Source organism: Esox lucius, chromosome 1 (assembly GCF_011004845.1).
Source record: "Esox lucius isolate fEsoLuc1 chromosome 1, fEsoLuc1.pri, whole genome shotgun sequence".
Lineage (NCBI taxonomy): Eukaryota > Metazoa > Chordata > Actinopteri > Esociformes > Esocidae > Esox > Esox lucius.
The window spans coordinates 17225355-17243938 of record NC_047569.1 but is presented as its reverse complement, the minus strand read 5'-3'; the positions used below and the strand labels follow the sequence as shown (position 1 = coordinate 17243938).

Here is an 18584-nt window from a genome sequence, read left to right as displayed (position 1 = left end):
ACCTGAGGTTTGGGAAGCATACAGAAAAGCATAGTGCATAAAGTATGGTCCTAAACAATAAAATGCCAGCGGATTAAACACATGTTCAGTATCAAATGATTATATATGGCAAACTACAAATGAGTGAATGTAAACCAGGGAAAAGGGTACACCCTCCCAGATGTTCTATTTAAAAAAATAAAATGAAAAACCTGGCAACTCTATAACTGATGATTGAAATGCATAGACCAGTCTCCATGGATTGAGATCAAATGGTTAATACGCAGAATCGAAGTAAAAACTTTTCACAATTAATTATCCTTCACAATTCAATGTGGTGTGTTTTTGTCTTACAGTGACACTGCACTACTATTACATCCTGCCTGGTATTATAGCCAGAACAGCCTTTCTCAATCTTTTTTGTGTCAGGAACTGGCAAAACAATGGCCTTTTTCCTCTGGGGACCTTCTTCATACTTGGGTAAAATAATTGACCTTTACTTTTCTCCTCACTTTGTTTTTGGGGGATGGATTTCTTCTCCCGTCTACCCTAACACATTCAGTGGTTTCAAGATAGTAATAACATGGTTCATCAAGCAATTTTATTCCATATTTTAGGACACATTGGGGTTATTAAAATTACGTGATTAAACTTGGCCTCAAACTCCCCTAACTAGCACACACAATTATATAAAATCAGGTAGGCCAATGGTTTGTAGAGACTGAAATCCATTCAGTTTGGTATGGGGATATTCATGGAAATGTCAGAGATTATCATCTAGTAATAATTGTATAGGAAATAAGCTTTCAATTGCTGTTTTGCCACAGTGCCTTTTAACCTGTATGTGAGCATCATAGACTTCCAAATGACCTCCCATACAATACAAAGTGTATGGTGTATCCCCAAGGCCAGCACTGATAACAGTAAGATTGTTTCACATTAGAGAGCAACTGCCCTCAAACTGATATGGCCTTGTTTTTGAGCTTGCTCATTAAAAAATGCAGTAACCATGACATGCCCTAACATGATTTGTGTTGGAGGTGTGGTTTGATGTGGGTGTACCTTGGCGAGGCAAAAACACGCCAACCAGTTAAAACCTTGAAACCAAGAACCGTCTTTTTCCACAAGGGCATCAAATCAAGCTGCTAATGACGTTTTGAGCCCAAGGACTTTGAGCCCGACTGTCACATACAACCATTCGTGGTTTAGCCTTTGGCTGGCCAGGCCTCGTAAAATGAGCATGTCTAACTACATAATCACATGGCTACATAACCGAAAATCCACGTAGGGCTTTTCTTTCAGTCTCAAAGACGATGTCACAAAAAGGATTAGCCACAAAACAGCAACATCTGGGTGGCTTCAATGTTCATCCAGCTAGAGATGGATGCTTATGTCCCGGCCGTTTTCCTGTCCGTCCAGACGGCACCTTCCACCTGTCCTGCCTTTTGCAACATTACTCCATGCCCAGATCGCATCCCGCTCAACGTTATACAGCGTCTTGACCGCCCTGCTCAACATTACTCCATGCCCAGATCGCATCCCGCTCAACGTTATACAGCGTCTTGACCGCCCTGCTCAACATTACTCCATGCCCAGATCGCATCCCGCTCAACGTTATACAGCGTCTTGACCGCCCTGCTCAACATTACTCCATGCCCAGATCGCATCCCGCTCAACGTTATACAGCGTCTTGACCGCCCTGCTCAACATTACTCCATGCCCAGATCGCATCCCGCTCAACGTTATACAGCGTCTTGACCGCCCTGCTCAACATTACTCCATGCCCAGATCGCGTCCCGCTCAACGTTATACAGCGTCTTGACCGCCCTGCTCAACATTACTCCATGCCCAGATCGCATCCCGCTCAACGTTATACAGCGTCTTGACCGCCCTGCTCAACATTACTCCATGCCCAGATCGCATCCCGCTCAACGTTATACAGCGTCCTGACCGCCCTGCTCAACATTACTCCATGCCCAGATCGCATCCCGCTCAACGTTATACAGCGTCTTGACCGCCCTGCTCAACATTACTCCATGCCCAGATCGCATCCCGCTCAACGTTATACAGCGTCCTGACCGCCCTGCTCAACATTACTCCATGCCCAGATCGCATCCCGCTCAACATTATACAGCGTCCTGACCTCCCTGCTCAACATTACTCCATGCCCAGATCGCAACCCGCTCAACGTTACACAGCGTCCTGACCGCCCCGTCCATCCTGTTTAACGTTGAGCTCAACATCGCTGCTCTGCATCCACTTGAGTGCTCCCCCTGGCGACGACATCCAGGTGACAATACTTGACACGACACTTTACATCTAGTCGCGCTGAGGGATCTAGCTGCCTCTATCCTCTTTGCGACTGAACAAAAAGCCCTGGATGGATTTTCTCTTCATTGGTATTTCGCTGTTGGTTTTTGTAGCACCAGATCCAATAGATTTGAGTCAGATAATTATTTGCCATTAGTAGTGTTATGATAATTGTTCAGTCAGTTTGTCTTCATTTATGCATGGTTTGTGATTTTGTGACAATATCGAATTGTGAACCAATCGAATCAAACCGTATTTAAACGTGAGCATGTCATCCCCTCCTGATAAACTAAGCATTTCACTGTCAGTTTCCACCTTTTCGTAATTGATATGGCTAAAATGAGAGAAGCAGATAGCATTTTAAACTAGCTTGAACATAAAAACTATCAAGTAGATGCAGAGACATTTGCCTGAGTCTCCCTTCCTCTGTGAGTCATGGAAGAGGCAATTGCATATTTTGCTGTATGATTTATTTGGCTGCAGACAGAACTAGTTCCTGTCGGAGTGTTTGGAGATGAGGATGGGGGGTCTGGGGGTGTTTTGGCCCTATTTCAGGCCCCTGGTCTCCAGGCTTTTCTTGCCTGCTCTCCGCTGACCAGCTGGGTCCAAATTACAGAGAGCCTACCACACAGGCCCTTTATGTGCAATCCCACTGTTTATTGAGAAACAAGATTGTTTTCCCCCACACAAATTGTCTTTTCTTTGCGCTCCTTCCTGCGACCTCTACATGGCCTTTTGGAACACAGCAGAGCCCTATTCTGTTGACAGACACATCTTTGAATGTTGGACGGAAGACTAGCATGTATTGATCTCTCTTATATTTCTCTTTTTCATACTCTGTTCCCGTTGGTGTCCTGATCAAGCGAGAGGTCAGAGAGGTCTTTGACCTGGACGGAACCTGGTAATCAGTTCTTTCCTCACCCTGGAACAGCAGATTGAAGTCTCGGGGATGATCCCCAATCTCAGAGGAGCTGAATGATCCTGACCTTTATGCAGTAAGAGCAGGGTGTTGATGCTCCAAGGGGCAGCCTGGTCACAGTACTGACTGTTCAATCAATGGGGAATGATGATTTTTCTGAAGTATGCTGCGTTTTTCATGTGAATGATTCAGGTTGCCCAAATTCAACATTACAGAGTACAGTGCTGTTACAGTTCTTTGAAGACACACAGAAATTGTATTTGGCACCGTTCATCTTGAAATACTTCCCTAAGGAATGGTTTTCTTATATCATTTTTGGTTATTCTCCTTCGTATATTTAGTTTCCAGTGATCTGAGGGGAGTGTTATTCCGTGTGTAATTCTTCACTCTGACTTTAGACATTTAGTGAATGAATCGTTTGCTGCGCTGAGGAATGTCATCTCTTTCCAAACGACTGGGAACATTGATAGATCTCTCACTGTTAGTGAGGACCTTCAAGTCCACATATCTCTCTTATTATATTCCTAAATGGCAACTGGGGAAATTTCCTTCAGTATCTGGAAGGTCTATTATAATAGAAAAGGAGAGAAAATAGTCACTTTAAAAATGTATACGGCTTCAAGCGTAATAGTGTAAGTAATTTGTTAAGTGCTTATAACTCCCTTGCTAAAGTTTCCAAGATTTCTGCCTCAAGCAAGCACTTAATTAGCATATTAATTTTTCAGAATGGCTTTGAGGAGCTCTCCTCAACCCCCCCCACCCCCCTGCCCCCCCTCCCCCTTTACCCCTTTAATGTGAAAATATTTTCTCCCGTTTGGCAGTGTGTTTATCAGAGCTGAAGCTTCATTTGGATTCAGTGGGAGTTGTTTCCTGTGGAAGTCTGAGAGGAGGATCTGTATCGGTTCTGTGTATCTCCAGGGCCCTATAATAAGCTACAAGCTGCTTCTATCAATCTTCATAACTGTACAATAATCTATTGACCATGGCTAGGAGTGTAAAACACATCTAATCATTAAGATAAAAGAAAGGAGTGGGTATTACCTCCGTTTGTCATGTTAGAATATTGCTGCCTGTTCTGCCGAGGCTATATGAAAAAGGTATGTCATAAAATAAAGAAACAGCCAGGACAGCATCATATCATTCTCCTGAAGAGTGTTTATTGGTCGCCGGGGTGTAATGGTTATGTACGGGCGTGGACTGTTGCCCTAAGATGAAATCAGCATGGTTTTTGATGTAAGGCTGTATGGGAGAGATGCAGGCCATCACTTTGAAACGTTCCGTGGGCTGCATTCTTAGGTTGACGAGATTCATGCTTTTGCTCATTCATTGTACAGCGAGTGTCGTCTCCAGATTGTCTCGCAGCACTGGGACGATCAACTGAAACGGATCGACAGCGTCCACATCCAACATTCATTGCAAGCATTTTGCTGATAGTGTTCATTATGATAAGTAGCCTGTACTAGAGAAATGTGAAGTAGGAAATTAAATGTTTGCCAGTCTGGGTGACTGTTAATGGGGCAACTGATAGCAACAACTCTAGTGGTACTTTCAAATATTGCATGAAAAAAAGACATTGCCCTGTAAACTTTCCCAACCGCTGGTTGTGTTCAGTCCGGGATCTGTCTAAAGAACTGTTTGGATTGACATCAAATGGGATGAATGTGTAGCGGTGTGTGGCCTCTGTCAACCAGATCAGTGTGTCTCAGTGACATGCACCCACACACATGTGCGTGCATACATACATACACACACACACACACACACACACACACACGTGCACTCTTTCAGTCCTGGTCTACTAACTGGGGGTCCTGTGAGGAGGGTTTTTGGCTGGGTGGGCTGGGACGAGGACCAAAGACAGCAGGGCCTGTCTGCATCCCTCCAGAGCCTGGCAAATGTAACTAATCAGCTAATCGGGAGCTCTCAGTCAAACAGGGCTACGGTTGTCAGTCAGGGTTAGTGGCTGCCGCAGAGGGAACAGCCTGTTTGAATATATGCATAAAAATTCAACCTCACAAATATGGACAAATTGGAGCTGTGTGGCTAAATTTAGAGAGCGTGAATAGAATGTGGCAAGCACGCCATCGCACTGCCACTCAAAAAGCCGGTGACACGCTCCCTGCATGAGCTTAAGGAGACAGGGGGTAAAGGAGTTTTTCCATTCACAGCAACTGCCTTACCGATTACTTTATCCCCCGAAATCTTGTGTTTGTGTGTGTGTCTGGGGGGGGGGGGGGGGGGGGGCAATCAGTGCTGGTTTGTGATGAGGGAGGGAGGAGAGCGCTTCATTATGAGTCTGTAATCAGGTGGGGGGCCAGCCACGAGGAAGTATTGCAGAGGGTGTTGTGGTTTAGGAAGTGGAGCTTCCGACTTCCTCTTACACTGTCTAAAGTAAACAACAGTAGCGGTAGAGGCTGTCACTTAATCAAGCATAATCAAACGCAAATATGTTATTATAGGCCGCTCCGCTGGTCCCTTGGGGGCCCTTTAAAGTTGGACCCCTCCTCCCCACACTCTCACCTTGCCAGCGCGGACAATATAGAGGCTTCCTCAGTCTCCTGCATCTATCTCACTTCGATTTTCTCAAATCATACTGTATTCCTGTAGTAGGTCTGCTCTGTGCTGGATAAGGATCTGTGTTTGAGGGCACCACAGAACATCATCTAATGAAACATCTTAATTAGATCTCCTCTGTGCCCAGAGGATTATAGAAGCAATAATCAGACTTTACTCCTATCTATTGCTTTTACTCCCGTTTCATACGGCTCCAGGACACTGCCTGCCTGCTCATACATCTGCCTTTGTTTGTTTTTGATGGTGTTTAAAAACTTTAAAACCCTCTCGTCCTCTGAAGGAAGTCCGGAGTTGTGGAGTTCAGAGAGAACATCTTCTCCTGCCCTTGGAAATTGTCCCTGGCCCGTCAGCACTCGTACCTTAGCAGCCTCCACAGCGTTTTCTTTTAAAATAAGGTATTTTTCGGTAGAGCGTCCATTTTATTGCGCGCGTGTCATAGAAATGTCATTAAAAGTCTTCTTTTTTTGGGGAGGGGGGGATTGGCCCTCTCCGTACTCCTCGGTTGATTTGATGCTTGCTTGTCAAACAGGCTGCTTTTAAAAGTGCCTCAGCATCATTTAGCTGTAGGAGAGTAATGATACTGTTAGAGGACGTGGATGAAGCTGTGACTTAAACCCCCTTTGACGACAGACAACCTTTTCTTCAAGGGCTCCATCATCTGTGAAACAGCCCACCTTTTTCCCCTCTATTGTTGCTGCCGTTTTATCAGCACTTCACAGCCCAAGCAGGCAGAACAACTCAGCCCACTCCAGACGTGTCAGGGTTTTGGTGTGTATGTGTGTGTTTGCCACTCTGTGTGTGAGGGGGAATCTTTCAGCAGCAGGCTGACAGCTGACATTCTCACAGAGGGGCTAGGCAGGTAGGCAATAGGCATTTGGATGCCAGGAGAGAGGAATGATCAAGCTCGGCCCATGAAAGAGGACAGGGCCAAAACAGCAACATCTGCAGCAGGCAGGGGACTGACTGGGAACTCCCCGGCTCAGCGACTGGCTCCCAGCGCAAATAGAAATACACATCGCATTCTCTCCTCCATCCCCATCAGGCCATGCGCTGGTGTGTCATTTCCATTCCTCTGCTCGTCTCTCTCTCCAGAGACAGCTTTTTCATATTCATGGATTCGGGCCTGTGAATTTATGTACTTGAGATTGCAGAGATGCCCAGATCGCTTCTTGCACAGACAGTATTTTATCCTGCTAAGCTCTCTGTCTCTGAGCACTGTCTCCAGTCTCTGGGAGGAGAGGAGCATTAAGGAACAGGCTTGTTTAAGCCCATGCATTGTTTGTTTAATTTCTTTGTAACACATACTGAACATCTCGCCTCCTCTCCTAGCGCGGCACGTCGCAGCTCTCCCTCGACTCCCTCGCCGCCGCTGCTTCACAGATAGAGCTTTTCAAATTTGCACAAATAATGAGACGCCGTTTGGTGCATTAACTAACTGCAGGCGCCTTGATCCCTCCAATCCCTCTGTGATAAGAACAGAGCAGAGAGAAAGAGGCTGCTTGCTTCTGCTGTTGAGGCGTGCGATTACACAAGGAGGAGAGGCGACGTCTCCATCCATCCATAATCTCAACCTGTCCCTCATCACGGCCCCTTGAGTGGTTCTGCTGGAGCTGCTCTCTGACACCTCTTTGCTGGATCTCGCGGTTCGTCATATGACGGCCACAAACATCAAAATGCTTTTCTTCTTTCACTTCGCCACCTTCGACCCTCCCTCTGCCGCGCCATCCAATTAAAATAATTATTTCACCAAACGCCGGCAGGACAGTGTCTGGCTCTATTACAGCATTAGCTGTTCTGGTAATGTAATCTGAGCTCTGTGTCGTTTGGTGGTGTGCCTGAATGTTTCTGTGGGGTATGTTGATGCTGCAGGTGAACGCCGCTGTTTAAAGTAAATGCCTTGGTCCCTGCGTTTCCTTTGGATGCAGGCAATATTCGCAGCTGCTTTCAGCTGTCTCTTCCCGCAGGTTTTCTCATCTCTGATTGGCTAGGCCTGTTCTCACCATTAGCCGGTGTGTGTAGGTTTGGAAGAAAAGGTGAGTCCGAAAAGACGTATGACAACAGGGATGAGTTTGGTAGGAGGATAGGGATGAAGATCCTAGGAGGACAGGGTTGACGACGGCAGGCGGACAGGAAAGAAGATTCTAGGAGGACAGGGATGAAGGTTGAAGATTGTAGGAGGACAGGGATGAAGGTTGAAGATTCTAGGAGGACAGGGATGAAGGTTGAAGATTGTAGGAGGACAGGGATGAAGGTTGAAGATTCTAGGAGGACAGGGATGAAGGTTGAAGATTGTAGGAGGACAGGGATGAAGGTTGAAGATTGTAGGAGGACAGGGATGAAGGTTGAAGATTGTAGGAGGACAGGGATGAAGGTTGAAGATTGTAGGAGGACAGGGATGAAGGTTGAAGATTGTAGGAGGACAGGGATGAAGGTTGAAGATTGTAGGAGGATATGGGTGAAGGACAAGGATGAAGACTGTAGGAGGATAGGGATGAAGGGAGCATGGCAGATGACGTCTGTGTCACAGCAAAGGGAAATGGACAGAGTAATTGGGCTGTTCTGGTGTCTGGATGATGTCTTCGGCCATGGGCTTGCTGACACACCACACACAGAGGCAGAGGCAGGCGTGTCTGTCAGGAGGCATGAAGACGACAGGGGCTCAACTCTCTGCAGACTAGTGGAGGCTGCCGGCTTGCACCAGGCCCAGCCTGAAAACAAATGGAGAGGAAGACCGACAGGCAGATTATCTATCAGGGGAAGCAGATTAAACTGCAGGAGGGAAAATATGTTGGACGGACTGTGAGATGGGAAGGCATGGACGGAGACTGAAGTGATTCTGGCTGGCGTTGTTGTTGCTGCTGCTGCTAAAGATGGCAGGTGTTAAATATGAGTGAGTTTGACGGATGTCCTGGATGCATTTGGCCGTCCATTGTGTCAGGCTGATTTGCAGAGGCTGATGGGTAGTCCCTCTGATCCACCAGGTGGTCACTTTTCACTCCCTCCTCCTTTTCCGGTCTCCTCCAGTGTGTGAATAGGAAGGTGCCAGAGGTCGAAGTGGGGAGGGGTTGGGGGTGTGTGTGTGTGTGTGTGTGTGTGTGTGTGTGTGTGTGTGTCTCTCTGTTGGGGTATGTCAGTGTGTGTCAGTGAACAGGTAATGACTTTCCTATAAAACATTACTTGTTACCATTCAGACTCAGTGGTTATAGGCCCTTGAAGGCTCTTGAGATTTTGTCCTCTAAAATGCTTTCATGTGTTGCTAATCTCGCTTCTGTTTTTTTTCTTCTTCCAGATGGTCACAAGAACAAAGAAAATATTCGTGGGAGGATTATCAGCAAACACAGTAGTTGAAGATGTGAAGCAGTATTTTGAACAGTTTGGCAAGGTAAGGTTTGTTATAGAGCCCAGGGCTTGTGGGATGGATGCTGACGTTCGGTTTGACTCTCCTTTCCCGTCGAAGTCTGTTGTGGAGGTTTACAGACTGATTCCCATGGATGCAGCTGGTTTCCCTGCCTTGTTTTCCTGCCTTGTTTCTCAGCCTGTTGAGGCTGTTTCTTTTTTAATGGACTTACTCAGTGTAGTAAAATCCTATTGCTTGTACCAATTGTTTTATCACTGGTCATTTTGTGGACTGGTTCCATTGATTGTTCAACTTGTCTCCTTTCTGTCCAGTTGTGCTGTCTGTAGTTCTGTGTTGTTGTTAGATATATGCGTGACAATTCCCTTTCCTCCAGTCATAATGGTGGTCAGAGGTTTGATTAAGTAGCCGGATGATTCTGGGTGTATTGCTTCATTCAAGCCTTCTTTCCTTCCCTCCTGCCTTAGTGGTGGTATTCATTGATCCAACTGGATCCGACTGGGTTTGTAAATGCTCATATACCGGAGCTCTTCCTTTTACCTGTCTGATTGTGTTGGATCAGTGATTACTCTAGGAATCCCATGGTCCCTGTCCAGGGAGCCTCTCAATCTCCGGCTGTCCTGGGTTCACAGAGGCCAGTCAGACTGACAGAGGGCCCAGACGCTCCCCAGGGCCCCCGACTGACCGCTCGCCGCAGGGCCCCTCCTGTCTGCCCCCGTCAGTCCGCCTGTTAGTCTGTCTGTCCATCTGGCTGCATATCTCCTTACCGAGCACTCAGGGGTCATCCGTTATCACACCGTGTTGACCCACGCGCTCACACACCCCGCTGTTGGCCCTGGGTTTGTGTGTGGGCTCGTCAGTGAGGAGTCTGCCTGAGACAAGGAACACTTTAATTAGCCTGTGTCCTCTCTGAGTCATGTGGTCAGACCCGTCCAATCACGGTGACTCATCAGGTCTGTCCACCTGGAGGCGGGGTGGTGTCGGTGCTGCTGATACCTGATGGGGCGCGTGTGTAGGTGCGGGTGTGTGTGCTCGTGGGTGTGCACGCCTGTGCGTGTCTGTGTGGGTTTTTAGTGTTGTGTTTATCTGTGTAGAATTTTAAAACTAGTTGGACGTTTGTGTGTGTAGCTGTGGCTCTCTGTATGTGCGTAGGCTGTGTCTAGATTGCAATCTGTGGGTGAATGTAGCTTTAAGTGTGTGTGTGTGTGTTTCCTGCTTGTAGGTAGCAGGTGGTGTGAGGTGCCCAGGTCATAGGATGTGTCTTCTCACTGTGGTCTCTCAGACCTAGAAGGCTGTGTGTGTGTGTGTGTGTGTGTGTACACCACTATACCAGAGTGATCTCCAGAAGGAAGACCTTCCCCCCCTGCTCTGTGTGTTGTGGGCCAGACAGCCCTAGGCTGCAGATGCAGAGAGGGTTTTTAAATGGACCAGCGAGACTTCTACCTCGGCTCAGAGGGTCTCCCCTTCAGCACTACAACGTGTCCTCATGGAGACCATAGTGACTGTCTCTTTGGATACAATTTTCATATGGTACTAATTAGTATCTGTCCCTCATCCTCCAAAGCCAGTACTTTGTCAGCGGCAGTTAGCCTATTGGTTAGAGCGCTGCGCTAGTAATCCAAAGGCTGGTAGTTCGAATGCCCGGGAAGACAACGCAAAACATAAGCCGCTGTGCTCTTGAGCAAGTCACGTATCGTGCAGTCTCTCAATTTCCGACCGTGGCCGTCACAGGGGACTTGGGATGTGCAAAAACGCATTACCAGTAGACGCATATTATTACAGTTCTGTACATGTGTGAAAATGGACAAATAAGTGCCCATCAAAATGATAATTATTGTTAGCCAGCTATCCTCCCTGTAGACCTATACTGCAGTGTTGACACAGCCTCTGCCATGCTCTCTGGAGGGCTACTGTTGGACTGAACAACATGATGGGGGCCGCATCACTTATGATTAATCAGGATTATTCAGTGGAGCACTCTTAACCTCGACCCAGTTGCTGGCCTAATCTTCCAAATAAGCAGAAAAAGAGCAGAGCCCCCCCCCACCCCGATTCTTTGTTGCTAACACATCGGCGCGGGCTAATTAGCGCCTGGCTAGCTAATGCTTAGTCATAGGTTTGTAATAATCGCCTTGGAGTTTGTCTCAAAACAAAGTGCACTTATTTTAAACAAACTTGCCCTTGGATTGTTTACTGAGCTCTGACCTCACATTTAACTGATTATTGTAGGATTGTGTACCTGGGCACTTTGATACAGTTTATCATAAAAACAGGCTAATTACAGCTATTTTTGGTTGTATGATTTGAAGACTGAAATGTAATATTCCAATGTGTAAAATATGTCTTCATGTTGATGGGAAACCCCTATTAAAAGCAAGATACTAATTGCAAAATAACTAATTCCAGACACAAACATGTTTTACTTCCACAGTACTGCAGAGCCACAAAAGCTAAGCAGTTAGCAAAAAGGTGAATTTTTTTTAATATGGTTGAAACCCTTAACTCAATCTCTTAGCTCCCTCTCCCAATTCCCTGTTGGAAAGGACAGAGAGAAACAAATGAGGAGTTATTGAGGGATGAAAGAGGGAAGGAGAGACTCCTCTCCCGTCCACAGGATTAGTTCTGTCATAATGCCCACCTCTCAGAGCCCTGCCTGTGTGTGTGTGTGTGTGTGTGTGTGTGTGTTTGTGTGTGTGCGTGTGTGTGTGTTTCTCTACTAATCCTAATAAGCTCTCAGAATGCTCGTCATAGCCCTAGTGCCAATGAGTGAAACTGAATCTCCTTGTGAAGATTGAAAACACAATTGATTCAGTGTTGGCCAAAGCTGGCCCGGACAACACTCTCACCCCTGTGTGTAATTACAGTGAAGTTGGAGCTGTCGAGGCTGGCTTGTTGTCCGTTTTCTACCGAGGGACAGAAGGTCGAGGGCGAGGGATGACGTTCTCACACTCTCATGCTACGGGGAAACCATCCAAAATGAACATCTACTTGTACTATCATTTGAGCTTGACATTTTCTTGTTGTGTTGTCTTTAGGTGATTGATTCTTTTGGGGTTGAGGATGGCAGTATTGCATCTCCCTCACAGCTCGTGTTTCAGCTTCTATACCTACCATTGTTTCTCTTTATGAGGGTCTTTTGCCTGTCCTCACAACCCCACAGTATATGGCTTTTCTCCTTAACCAAACCTGTTCACCACCCCCACTGAGTCACATGTCAGCCCACAACATTTAGCTGTTTGTCCAGGGCCTTGTAATGCTCTTGCAGAAACAGGCTCTGAATACCTTTGTGGTTTTGTCTTTCTAATACAAGGTTAACATGTCTTATTTGACTGGTTCACATCACCAGGGAGCGGCTTCTGTCAGCTGCTGTTAGCTCTTCTAACAGTTTACCGTGTAAATGATCTATGAAGCGCGTTTGTTTGGTACCCAACAGACTTCTCCGCTCCACTCTGCCTTACGGCTTCTGGGCCGGGCTGCTCTGTCTGTGGTTTTAATCCTGATGAAATCACCGGTGGGCAGAGAGAGAGACTGGGGGGGGGGGGGTGAGCTAGTGAAAGGGGGGAAGAGGGTGAGACAGTGGGGTAAGAGCAAGAGGGAGAAAGCGAGGGGAAGTTTGTATCATTTGGAAAAGACAAATGATATTATATTCTCTCCGACCTTTGTCTGCTGTGGGTGTAAGCAGGGTCTCCTGCAGTCAAGGGCCATGCTTTTTAAATGGCCACTGTAGGAAGTTATACTGCTTCCGGTTAGCAATAATTTCTATACTAATTCCAGGCCTTTTGCCTTCTTTTTGCCTACAGGTATAGTTCTGTCTGTAGTGAACCCTGGTCTGTGTGCCCTTTTAGAAAGCTGTGCCCTCCGCCCCAACTGAATACTGGCTTTTGGTAGCAATGTCTTCATCCTTTTAAGAAGTCCCTACGGGTGGCTAATCCGTTTGGGTCTTTGGTCAACGGCAGTGATGTGTAGTTTGAGACACACTCAAACCTGTTCCATTATTTTAATCAAGTGAACAGCCATTCACTTAAATGACCCGTCACAGTCCACATTCATTCCCTAAATTCAATCCCACTAATGACCCTCCTAACTAATGCCTTTTCTCTTAAAAGTCCTTGAGCTCTGAGATTATTTAGTGGCTGGGGGGGGGTCTTATGGATGTATTCAGTGTTGGATCACCAAGTGGTTTCTTATCAGCACTGAGGAAATTCACCACCTATCCACAAAAGAATTGCCAATGGCCAAAGTCAGCACTCTTGTTCTTTCACATCGATATACTATAATTTGTTTTTGGCTTTGGCTTAAAAGCCATATATCCCCTGGTCTTTGGGTTTCAAACTCCCTTAGGCAATTTAGGTTGCGGTGTGCACCAGAACTGAGAGTTGGTCCTCACAATATGGTTCGGCTTTAGCCCGGTAAATCCTTCTACAGCATATCCCCCAGGGTAAGACGGGATTGCCTCAGAACTAAGTCATTGGGTCATGGGTTTAAAACACCTGTAGGCCCGGCAGTTCTACTCAAAGGCTGAAGCTGTTTATAGAAAATTCATTGTAATTGAATGGATTGCAGGCACCTGCTCACCTGGCTAAATCCCATGAAGATAGCAAGTGACAATCTGTGGTGGTCGACGGGCATGCGTGGAGGGGAGGAGGAGTGGGGCTGGGGATCGAAGGCGGACGGCTGTTTGAAGCGCACAAGGCAAAGCATTCTCTGCTCTGAGATTGGCCACATTTTTGAAGATTTTGTCAAAGGGATCTGCCGGAGAGCTTTGGATGAGCTCACTTTGGCTGCCACGGTGAGTCTCGTCCTATCAGATAGCTGCGGCTCATCTCGTCTCTCTCGCCGCGCCCTGAAGTAGAGAACAGATTACCATCAGCTCAGGCATGAAGTGAGCCAATTAAATCAGGCCGAGGCGCTATTAGGATTTAAAGGAATCGGGCTGCTCCTCTGCACAGAACACGGCAGTGGCATTTCCTCCTATACATCAGGCCGACGCCGCGTCCTGCCGAGGCGTCCCCGAACGCGTAATAACTTTCCCCTCGGGGGCCTTTTCTTCAAGCAGAGGGAGGCTTCCAAGAAACCCAGGCTGGAAGCCTTCCCCGCCAGCGCTGCTCTGAACACCTGAAACGTCTGGCTCTTTTGTCGTTCCTGGCCGCTGGGAGCAGGCTGTAAGGAATGGCAGGTGGCTGATTGTCTGTCGAAGTCGCAGAGGACCGTTCAGAAAACTTGGGAGTGAGTGGCAGGTTCCATCTCGGGCTCCACTCGACCTCGAAAGCCAGGGCAAAGAGGGGTTATGGTTTCGTGTTTCAGGCGACGGCGAGCGGCGACCTCAGAGTTTAGCCTTCTGCTCCCGTCCTGTGGCTGCGTTGTTCAGGTGGGATCGTATTAGGCCGGGACGGAGGTACTCGGCGTGGCCTCGAGTGCAGTAGCTACGTTCTGAATCAACATTTAAATGCTCAGCGTGAACACACACGAGGAAGAAAGGATAAGATGAGAAGAGAATCCCAACACTAGGTTGCCTGTTAAGCTTTCCACCCCCCACCTTCCCTTTTACACATACAATCTGATTACAGCCGCAACAGCATGGATAGTGCATGCTGGCAGCCTGTGACATATCTAATTTAGAAAAAAAAGACAAACCGCCGTCTCCCATTGGGATAACTGCCTCCCACTCAGAACACTTTGAAAACACTCCGTAAATGATGTATATATTTTTTTTCCTCTTCCTTTCTCCCCTTCTTTCTTTCTCCATCCCGCCCCCCCCCTCCCTCCTTTTCACTGCGAGGTAGGACTTGTTTTTGTCTGTAGTCTGATGCAAAGGCTTAATGAAGCCTCACAGGTATTGAACATCATATACAATTACTGTGCTTACACAGCGGAGAATGGGTGTGTGAGGCAGGCAGCCCGCGCCGGTGCGGCGCGGTGAGAGGCTTCCTCTGAGCCTCAGCCGGGGAACTGTTCCGGCACAGGCACGTCACACTGACAGACGGATATCAGGAGGAGACATTCACCGTGAAACGCCGTCTGGCAGGACCTTCTCTTTAGCTGGAGTGCTTACGTGCTCTATGGAATGAGTGGAAACAACAGCCGTGATGGCCTGTTAGACGGGGAGGGGTTACATGTGGGTGGGACAGGTTATTTAGTGGAAGAGTTATGTATAGGGAGGCATAATGTATAGATAGGGGTTATGTAGAGGGAGGGGTTATGTAGAGGGAGGAGTTCTGCTCAGGCAGGGTTTGTGTAGACAGAAGGGTCTATGGGTGGTGAATGATGCAGGCCTTCTAGCTATGGAACGTCCCAGACGTATTGATGAATACTTTCCTGGCGTTGTTATCGAGATGTGTGGACAGACAGATTGAGGTGTAGATGAACAGATGATCTACTGCAGGTACACACATGCTGTTGGAGCTAAAGGAGACAACAGGAGGCAGTCATATGCGCGCACACTGACACCGACACCGACACACACACACACACACACACACTCACACATTGTGTTTTGGCTGCTTCTCCAGCACGTGCGCCATGTTAATGTGTGCTGGTGAGCTCTTCTCGCCGAGAGTGTTCTCGCCTTGGGAGTCAAGTGCATGAGGAAAAGGGGTGAAGGACTCACAGGCTGGCTCACTAATTGCTGAAATGCCACCACATTGGCTGTTTTTTTTTTTTTAACGAACGTTCATACCTGGGTCCCGCTCCGGGGGGCGCCGCCGCCGACCGAAACAGTGCTGACACGGTAGCGGCCGTCAGGGTGGCGCTTCAGTGTCCGGCGTGCATGATGCCCCCGTTCGGAGAGGTTTCCCCGGGTGGAATGTCGTGGAAAAGCAGGGTGAGCCACGTCTGGCTGCAGCCCTCTCAGCGCTGCCGGCTGGGACTTAAGGGATGTGCTGAACCTGGGACTCAAAGACCAATTCTATCTGATGTTCACACCCCGATGACATTGTTGCACTGAGATCATCACATGGCGATGTCAGCCTCGTAGATCATAGCAACTGCAAAAGGATATTACCCTATATTTAATGAAATGTAGATGTTTTAATTGGAATGGCTGTTCGAAGGTAGGCAAGGTAAAGGAAGGCAATTATCTGCCTTTATCTCTGCCAGCTGTGTAATGAAACGAAATGAGCGTGATAGAAAGTGGAATTCTGCTTCCTCAGGCTATCCACCTCTGTTCCATTATGGGTCGAGGAGCAGTCTCATCCCACCTCAGTTCTGGCTCGGTTCCCAGCTACACCCACTCTAGATGTGCTATGAAGGAAGATTCACTGTCTATTAAAAAGACCACTGTTTACAGAAGGTTTTCTTTATACTCTTTCAACAGGAAGCGACGGCCCATTTATCGTCCCATTATAACTGTGGTTCAGAAGAGCTCATAGGGCCGACTGTAGTTTTGTCGTTGTGTGGGAATGCGTTCCGCCTCCTGTAATTAACAACACAAAACAATATGGATGTAACATGGTTCTGGAATGTCACTCTGCTTTGTCGTGCTGCTGCTTTCTCCCCTCTGAAACGGAGAAGACAGATTGTGAGTTTACACAAAGTGATTCTCCAGTTGATCAACCTGTCTCTATGGTGTTATTCAGGAACAAACCTCAATGAAACAGTGAATAATTAATCGGAAGGCTGAAAAAGAAAAAGAAGAAAACAGGCCTGACATGTTTTCTAATATCCCTCAACGGCAGGTGGTTGTCATCCATCTGAGAGTAGTTACAGACAGCTGGTGAGATGGAGTGTGTGTGTGTGTGTGTGTGTGTGTGTTTGAAAGGGCAGTTGGCAAGGTAGCTGGGGGTCTCTGCGCCATGTCATCCTCTCACCCCTCTAATGATCACACATTGCTGCTGTACCTTCAGAGGTTGGCACTGCCCACAGGGTTTTGACCTTTGACCCTAAGCCTGGTAGCCACTGCTCAGAAGTCGCCGGCTGAGTAGAGCACCTCTGCCTGCCTGTCAGTTTTAATGTCAGAACAGAATAGATATGACCCCGGCTTTTGTAATCCTCTGTAATCCTTTTAGTCTCTGTCTTATGGCAAAGGTTGTTGTCTTAGCTCAGATAAAGTGCAACAAAAGAACTAGCATTGATTCCACGACACGTCACCTGTCACAATGGGAAATGTGTCGACAGCACTTAATGGCAGTTTAGGTGCAAGCGTTACAGGCATATGATTACGTCAAGTTGAGACTAAACAAACATACAACTAATTTGCACGTTGGAGCTTAATTAAATCACCCACAATGGAGAAACTGAAGGGAACAAGAATGTCGGGCTTAACTGCCACGAATAGAAAGCTCTGAGATTCAAGCCCCTCGCCCTCCGTGCCTCTCCCGTCGTTTGATCAGTGGCCTCTTTTCAACTGCTGTGTCCACAACAGCCTTGGCAGCAGGGGGAGCCTATTAAAAGACTCACCCAGTCTTCAGGCCGGTCGATAGTCTTTGAACACCCCATGTGGTGCGTTATTGCCGTCTTGACTAATTACAGTAATGGAATGAAGATGAAGGGCTGGAACGATTGGTTCATCGCTTCCTGCTCTTCTTTGGACTTGGTCCTCTTTCTGTGTTGTCCTGTCTTTTACCCCAAATATTTCCAACGCTGCAACCTCTGTCTTTTGACCTCCCTTATGTGAGCTCCCCTCTACTCAACCCGCTTTCTCTTTTTCTCTTTACTTTCTGTGTTTTGGCCTGACCACACATCGTACGGGTTTCTTGGTCGGGACTGGATTTGTACGACTAACCTTTCCTTTGTGTTTTATTTTTTTATTTTTATATTACTTCCATGCCATCCTCTATTATGATTTTAATCGATGCTACTAAAAGGCCTCCTGCATTCAGCTGTGTAACCACTGCACAGCTCATTTTGTTTTACAAGTTCCCGGATAATCACAAGCCTCCGGTAATTATCTTTTTGAGGGAGCCCCCGCCCTTTTTCGTGTCGGTTCCCTACGTCGTATTGGGGTGTTCTGTCTCTCTGCGTGTGTTTAACCTTTGTGGGCATAACATCTGCATGTGCACGAGCATATCCGTGTGTGTGTTCTACACAATGTTATGCTCCAAGGCCGATGTGAAGCAAATTGTTTGTCGCTAATTGCCAAACACTTTGATACTCCTTGTCCTCCTGCTGTTTGGAAATGGCCCTTTACTTAATAAGGGCCAATTAGGTTAAAAAGCTTTTCTTCTTCCCCTCATGTGACCAAGTCTTCATGTTTCAGTTCATTCAGTCCACAGGAACATATTTTCACCCATTCATACCTCGCTGCTGTTTATGAGCCTTTTTATGAACTAGAATAAACTCTAATCACGACTTTCCTGTCAGAGTTACTCATCAGAAGCTGAGACAAAACCTGTAGTGAACGAATGGCATTTTAACACAAGGTGGTGTCCTCCCTCCCCTGTTCTGTGCTGTGTATCGGCAGTGTGTATCGGCAGTGTGTATCGGCAGTGTGTATCGGCAGTGTGTATCCTT

General features: G+C 47.2%; 1 protein-coding gene across 14 annotated transcripts in view; it reads left to right on the top strand.

Moving 5' to 3' along the window:
* msi2b (musashi RNA-binding protein 2b) overlaps nt 1-18584 on the top strand; it is a 234946-nt gene that overhangs the window by 39464 nt on the left and 176898 nt on the right. For all 14 annotated transcript variants that reach the window (XM_020047766.2, XM_010875238.4, XM_010874835.4 and 11 more), the window contains exon 6: nt 9072-9164. In XM_020047766.2, coding sequence (XP_019903325.1) covers nt 9072-9164 — 93 coding nt within the window. The remainder of the gene's footprint in view (nt 1-9071; nt 9165-18584) is intronic.